The sequence below is a fragment of the Ascaphus truei genome, chromosome 13, assembly GCF_040206685.1.
Source record: "Ascaphus truei isolate aAscTru1 chromosome 13, aAscTru1.hap1, whole genome shotgun sequence".
Taxonomy (NCBI): Eukaryota; Metazoa; Chordata; class Amphibia; order Anura; family Ascaphidae; genus Ascaphus; species Ascaphus truei.
The window spans coordinates 23,720,280-23,727,880 of NC_134495.1; the positions used below are offsets into that span (position 1 = coordinate 23,720,280).

Consider the following 7,601-nt stretch of genomic DNA (forward strand, 5'->3'; position numbering starts at 1 on the left):
GGGCAATCCTTAATGTAAAATAAAGTCAAGGATCAAGTGGGGAAATTAGGTGTTTCAGCAGTAGATAACGGGTGAATCATAGATTAACCCATCAGGCGCTCAGAAATAACATAGTCCTGCGTTGGTTAAATAATACAATAGTTCAGGTCAACCCCAAATGAATAAATGTAACCTTATGTGATGTCTCTTCCAGCAACTGGCTTGCTTCAAGCACCAAATAGTTGAGATAAAAAGACTCACTTTGAAATTCTGGGGTTAATGGGGTTAGTAACGCAGTACCTTTAATCCGATCCTTCTTCCTTGAATAATGAAGCTGCTCCTGCTGAACCAACTCGTCTTGGCGCTTGGTAAGTATAGAATAAGTGTGGCGCCTCACCGCCACGGATAGCGTGTTGTACCTTCACCGCCAACCCTTCACCCGCTTTCTCACGGTGGGCGGTCACGTGACCGGCGGCCGCGACGAGATTTCCCGGATGCAATGCAGGAGTAGCTGGATACCAACAGCAGCCCGGCGTGCTGGCGGCAATCAATAAAGTAGGTGTTTCAGCAGACAGGAACCAGGCAGACTAGCTGGGCTCAGTGGGTCTTACAGTATCTGCCCTACGTAGCAATGGCAAGAAGAGGTAACTTAAACCAAATTAAAGAAAATACATGCAACAAATGGCACCCAGCATGGATTGTTGCTTTAAGGCAGGAATATCATTTAAAACATACAAGCTGTAAACACAAGAACATGATACATAAAGTGGGAAAACTCGATGTTGTGGGCTAGATAGATATCAAGAGTTTCTAAGCCAAAACATTGGTAATATCCCTTTTTTGGCCATACTGGGCTCTGATTAAACAGAAATAACTGGAAGTATGCAGCTGCATGGGATACTTCACATCATTGTATATTTTTGGTAAATACCTTTTTCCATTTACCTTTTCCCTGCTGACCCTCCTAGGGAGCAACTGTAAACCTGGAGCTACATCTTTATGGTGTGTTTTTAAAAAGCACGAATTATATGGAATCGGAGACTAAAATGTATTTCTTGTTTTCTGCACCATTATGTTACCCTTTAAATGAAGGAGCAATGCAAGTTGGTAATTACAGTGGGTCCTTTTTGTCACTGTCATTTATCATGGAATGGAGAGCTGGAAATTATCTTTTCTGGCGCTGAGGTGAGGTGTTTGAAGAATGTACTTGCAATCTCATCTGTTGAACAGTGACCTCAGGAAAAGGAAAGAAAAAAGACAAAACATGCAGGGAACCTGCAATGGTGTATTACCCAAGGGATGACAGGGTTATGCCATGAAGGAGCAATTTATTAAATTAAAATAGCAAGGTTAAAATAACCATGGATGACATTATACACACATATATAAAAAAAACATGTAAAATACAGATTAAACTATTAGAATGATGGACTCGTGCCTCAGCACTCTCTTGCACTGCGGTACTTAGTCCAGCAATTCTTATTTTTTGCTCCGTCTGGTATAAAATTGGAATCCTACTCACCAGAAGTGAATAGGAAATAAGCACTTGGTTTATGGTCTTTGCCGTTGATATCGCCGTTCGCCTGGTGCTGTGTTTGCCTCTGATGCCGGGGATCCGATTCAGTGCTTCCACAAGCCTTGCTTCCTGGATTGCACACGATCTGCACGGCTCGATGACGTCACCAGTGTTGAATTTCAGCTACGGTGGCTCAACGGTGCCAAAAAACCTTCCAACGCGTTTCGAAAGTACAAATGATGTCTCTCCTCGTCAGGGATAGGTGCTGCTTGTATCTTCTCCATTAAATACCCCAGTTCATAATTAAAGCGCTTTGTGATTGGCGCAATTGCTAATAGAGTAATTAAACCATCTGCCTTTCACCTGTTATCTTATGGAGGCAGGATTTGTTAGTTTTAATAAAACATTATATAATTTCCAGACATTTGAATACAAAAAGATCTCTGTGTTCTGACAAGACCTGTGTATATGGGGTACACTGACCGCTATTTATAATTAAGTAGTTATTATTAACCCCTGTTGTCTCCCTCTAACTTTATTAGATTTTTAAATGGTTTTGGGTGAACTCAGAGATATTTATGCATAACATTGCGATGGCATACTTTAAATGACAGTCAGTGAATCTTTACACATTATTGGATATATGATACCCCTATACATGTTATGATTTTATAAACTTTCAATACGAATTGATGAACAAAATTGTAATGAACAAATATTGTAAATAAAACATTCTAATCTAATTCAACTTAGATATTGCAGAAATTTATACATATACAAATACATTCTCATATATAGATTTGCGGAATATAGTTTTGCGGAATTTAGTTTTTGCTCAATGCAGTTGTGGTTTCAAGGACACTATTAACCATGGTGTTCGGTTGCACAGGAAGGGAAAATCTGAGCTTACCTTGATTTAAGTGGATATATAAAGTGATACATAAAGTGATATAAATAAAGTGAAGTAATATTAACTACGTGTGATTTGTGTTTGAAAATAAACTTAATAAACTTAACATGTGTATTTATTGATTATCAATTAATGTGAGTATATTTAATTTTTTTTAAGTGAATAATAATTGATCTCAGTGTTAAGAAAATATTAATGTGTGTTTATATAAGTGATATTTCAGTTAGTTTATTAAGTGCGATAAAGATTATATTAATGTTAATAATAATAATAATATTACTCATAATCATAATCAAATTGGCAGTCAAATGAGGTGGTTGTATTCAAAGGTTTAGTTGAATTACTACTACTTTAAGAAGGCTGATAAATCGAATTCAATGTTTAGACCTAATGGACTAAGAGTCTTCAACTCAAAAATCCAAAAGGACTCTCTTCTTGAAATAAAATTAATTTTGTCACCACCCCTCTTACTGAAATTTGGACATTCTATACCATGACACTTAAGTCCTATAGGATTTTGCGAATGGACTTTCTTGAAGTGAAGTGACACATTATGAAATTCAAATCCCCTTTTTATGTTGTAAATATGTTCTCCTTGTCTTCTCTGTAGAGTTCTACCCGTGCGGCCCACATATTGGAGGCCACACGGGCATTCTAGGAGATATATAACATATTGACTATGGCAATTAATTAGAGTTCTAATTGGATATTCTTTTTGTGTGACCTTAGATACAAAATGTTTTATTTTAATGCTGAATTGGCAGGCTGAATTGCAGAGCTGGAGGCGAATTTGGTCCTGTGGCGGCGCTACATAGATGACGTTATTTTTATTTGGAGGGGTTCTGTTATGGAGCTAGATCGGTTCAAATTATATCTCAATAACAACGATAGGAATCTTAAGTTCACATTCAAAGAGAGTAAGGACAGTATTGAATTTCTGGACCTCGAACTGTATGTGGAAAATAAGACCTTACAGACAAAAACTTATTATAAACAAGTGCAGGCAAACAATTATCTCCTGGCTAGTAGTAACCACAACCCAAATTGGATAAAAAACATTCCAAAGGGACAACTGGTCAGGATCAAACGTAATTGTTCTGAACCCCATATGTTTGAATCACAGGCACAGGAGTTGAAACAAAAATTCCTAGATAGAGAATATAATAAACACCAGCTAGATCAAGCAGTAGAAACTGTAAGAAACATGACTAGATCAGATCTATTAAAATATAAACCTAAGGATCAACATAATGATAATAATACAGTGGCGTTCATAACACAATATAACACACTAGCACCACAGATAAGAATTTTTTTTGCTAAATATTGGGGTTTGTTGAAACAGGATGAATTTCTAAGTAAACATCTGAAAGAAAAACCTGAAATATATTTCAGGCGAGCCAATAATCTAAAAACATATTTGTCACCAAGTTGTCCTTTCAGTAAACACACTGCCACCAAAAATAATAACATCAAAGGTTATTATCCATGTGCCAAATGTACAGCCTGCCAATTCAGCATTAAAATAAAACATTTTGTATCTAAGGTCACTCAAAAAGAATATCCAATTAGAACTCTAATTAATTGCCATAGTCAATATGTTATATATCTCCTAGAATGCCCGTGTGGCCTCCAATATGTGGGCCGCACGGGTAGAACTCTACAGAGAAGACAAGGAGAACATATTTACAACATAAAAAGGGGATTTGAATTTCATAATGTGTCACTTCCCTTCAAGAAAGTCCATTCGCAAAATCCTATAGGACTTAAGTGTCATGGTATAGAATGTCCAAATTTCAGTAAGAGGGGTGGTGACAAAATTAATTTTATTTCAAGAAGAGAGTCCTTTTGGATTTTTGAGTTGAAGACTCTTAGTCCATTAGGTCTAAACAGTGAATTCGATTTATCAGCCTTCTTAAAGTAGTAGTAATTCAACTAAACCTTTGAATACAACCACCTCATTTGACTGCCGATTTGATTATGATTATGAGTAATATTATTATTATTATTAACATTAATATAATCTTTATCGCACTTAATAAACTAACTGAAATATCACCTATATAAACACACATTAATATTTTCTTAACACTGAGATCAATTATTATTCACTTAAAAAAAATTAAATATACTCACATTAATTGATAATCAATAAATACACATGTTAAGTTTATTAAGTTTATTTTCAAACACAAATCACAAGTAGTTAATATTACTTCACTTTATTTATATCACTTTATGTATCACTTTATATATCCACTTAAATCAAGGTAAGCTCAGATTTTCCCTTCCTGTGCAACCGAACACCATGGTTAATAGTGTCCTTGAAACCACAACTGCATTGAGCAAAAACTATATTCCGCAAAACTATATTCCGCAAATCTATATATGAGAATGTATTTGTATATGTATATATTTCTGCAATATCTAAGTTGAATTAGATTAGAATGTTTTATTTACAATATTTGTTCATTACAATTTTGTTCATCAATTCGTATTGAAAGTTTATAAAATCATAACATGTATAGGGGTATCATATATCCAATAATGTGTAAAGATTCACTGACTGTCATTTAAAGTATGCCATCGCAATGTTATGCATAAATATCTCTGAGTTCACCCAAAACCATTTAAAAATCTAATAAAGTTAAAGGGAGACAACAGGGGTTAATAATAACTACTTAATTATAAATAGCGGTCAGTGTACCCCATATACACAGGTCTTGTCAGAACACAGAGATCTTTTTGTATTCAAATGTCTGGAAATGATATAATGTTTTATTAAAACTAACAAATCCTGCCTCCATAAGATAACAGTTGAAAGGCAGATGGTTTAATTACTCTATTAGCAATTGCGCCAATCACAAAGTGCTTTAATTATGAACTGGGGTATTTAATGGAGAAGATACAAGCAGCACCTATCCCTGACGAAGAGAGACATCATTTGTACTTTCGAAACGCGTTGGAAGGTTTTTTGGCACCGTTGAGCCACCGTAGCTGAAATTCAACACTGGTGACGTCATCGAGCCGTGCAGATCGTGTGCAATCCAGGAAGCAAGGCTTGTGGAAGCACTGAATCGGATCCCCGGCATCAGAGGCAAACACAGCACCAGGCGAACGGCGATATCAACGGCAAAGACCATAAACCAAGTGCTTATTTCCTATTCACTTCTGGTGAGTAGGATTCCAATTTTATACCAGACGGAGCAAAAAATAAGAATTGCTGGACTAAGCACCGCAGTGCAAGAGAGTGCTGAGGCACGAGTCCATCATTCTAATAGTTTAATCTGTATTTTACATGTTTTTTTTATATATGTGTGTATAATGTCATCCATGGTTATTTTAACCTTGCTATTTTAATTTAATAAATTGCTCCTTCATTGCATAACCCTGTCATCCCTTGGGTAATACACCATTGCAGGTTCCCTGCATGTTTTGTCTTTTTTCTTTCCTTTTCCTGAGATCACTGTTCAACAGATGAGATTGCAAGTACATTCTTCAAACACCTCACGTCAGCGCCAGAAAAGATAATTTCCAGCTCTTAATCCAACTCTGGGTAGAAGATACCAGATTATTCTTTTCAAGGCAGCTCCAGGACTACCATTGGGACTCTGTATCTAAGGTTTACTATTGTATATAATTGTTGTTTACATAAGCGCTGATCACACACCTATTATTTCACCTATCATGGAATGGAACTCAATTATTTATACTTCTCTGCATCTGTGCAGTTGTGTTTCCAGGCATGGTCATCCTCAAACCCGTTTCTTTGTTAGTTACTATTGGTTTAGAAAGAGTTTTTGTAGATTAATGAGGCAGGCCAGTGGGGACATTTCCATTCAAGGTTCAAAGTTGTTTTTGGAGCTCTGACAGAACAGAACCTTGACAGCCTCAGTAACCTTCTTGTTGCGTAGACTATATATGAAAGGACTCATGGCAGGGGTCACCACTGCAGTTAGCACAGCCATAATCTTCTTGGTGGTCAAGGAAGAATTTTGAGTGGCTCGGACATACATAAAAATACTGCTTCCATAGTATAACAAAACCACTGTTAGATGGGAGGCACAGGTGGAGAATGTCCGAAGACGTCTTGTCCCCGATGGAATTCTCAGCACAGTAGAGATAATATAGATGTAAGAAATGGTGGTAAAAATCAAGGAGCCCAAGATTACAACAGTGGAGATTACAAAGATCACCAGTTCAATCATACTGATGTCTGCGCAAGAGAGTTTGATCAGAAGAGTGGAGTCGCAAAAGAAATGGTTAATGACATTGGGCCCACAGAAAGGCAGTCTGGTGATTATCAAAATTGAGGGCAACAGCAGAACATGGAGGGCCCCAAGCCAACATCCCCAACACAAGTGAAGACAAATCTTATGGCTCATAACAGTGCAATAGTGCAATGGTTGACATATTGCTAAATAACGGTCAAAAGACATCACTGCGAGAAGTATCAGCTCTGTAGTGCCCAATAAGAAATAGAAAAAAGACTGCACAAAGCAACCAACAAATGAAATAGTCCTGCTCTGTGAGAGGGAGATCTGCAGCATTTTAGGGATGACAGTTGAGGTAAAGGATATTTCCAGGAGGGAGAGGTTACAAAGGAAGAAGTACATGGGTGTCTGAAGTCGAACATCTGTGATGACGAGAAGGATTACCAAAATGTTTCCTGTGAGTGTCACTAGGTAGGCGATGAACAGCGCGAAACCCAGCAACCACCTGGGATCAGATGAGAGTCCCAGAAGAATAAATTCAGTCACATTATTTAAGACCATCTCTTTCCCAGCTTAATAGATATTTGTTGAGCCTGATGTAGAATCGATATAATGAAAAAAATCATTAGTTTAGAAACAGACATTAAGGTAAAATTTCCGGCTGGTGGCATGACGTAAAAAGGATTTACCGGCAGAAGTAATATCAGCCCTTTAGATCAATAATGAAGAGCTTTTTATATTATCCTATAGCATTCCTTCAAATCCTAAAATAACTTTTTGAAGAATTTCAGCCGCTCATCTATTTTTAAACACATTTGTAGCAGATTTTTTTTGAGGGGGGGCGGGGGGAGGGGAGGAGGTCTTCAAAAAAGTTACCTCTTTGTTTCAGAAACGACTATTAATCTGTGTAAGGTCCACGTGGTACTATGGAATAGCCTGTATGGTGTCTGGTGGAATTGCACGGCTGTTACATATGAACCTT

The 7,601-nt window shown here is 37.0% G+C and overlaps 1 protein-coding gene across 1 annotated transcript; it reads right to left on the minus strand.

Annotated features, from left to right (window-relative positions):
- Window positions 1-6,244: 6,244 nt before the first annotated feature.
- LOC142464586 (olfactory receptor 6M1-like) lies at window positions 6,245-7,180 on the minus strand. The gene has a single exon (XM_075567958.1). It carries the CDS (start codon window positions 7,178-7,180, stop codon window positions 6,245-6,247), a length of 936 nt encoding a protein of 311 aa, XP_075424073.1.
- Between the last annotated feature and the right edge of the window lie 421 nt (window positions 7,181-7,601).

Excerpts from the sequence above, each read along its gene's own strand:
- LOC142464586 (XM_075567958.1), bottom strand. The coding sequence starts at position 7,180 with ATGGTCTTAAATAATGTGACTGAATTTATTCTTCTGGGACTCTCATCT.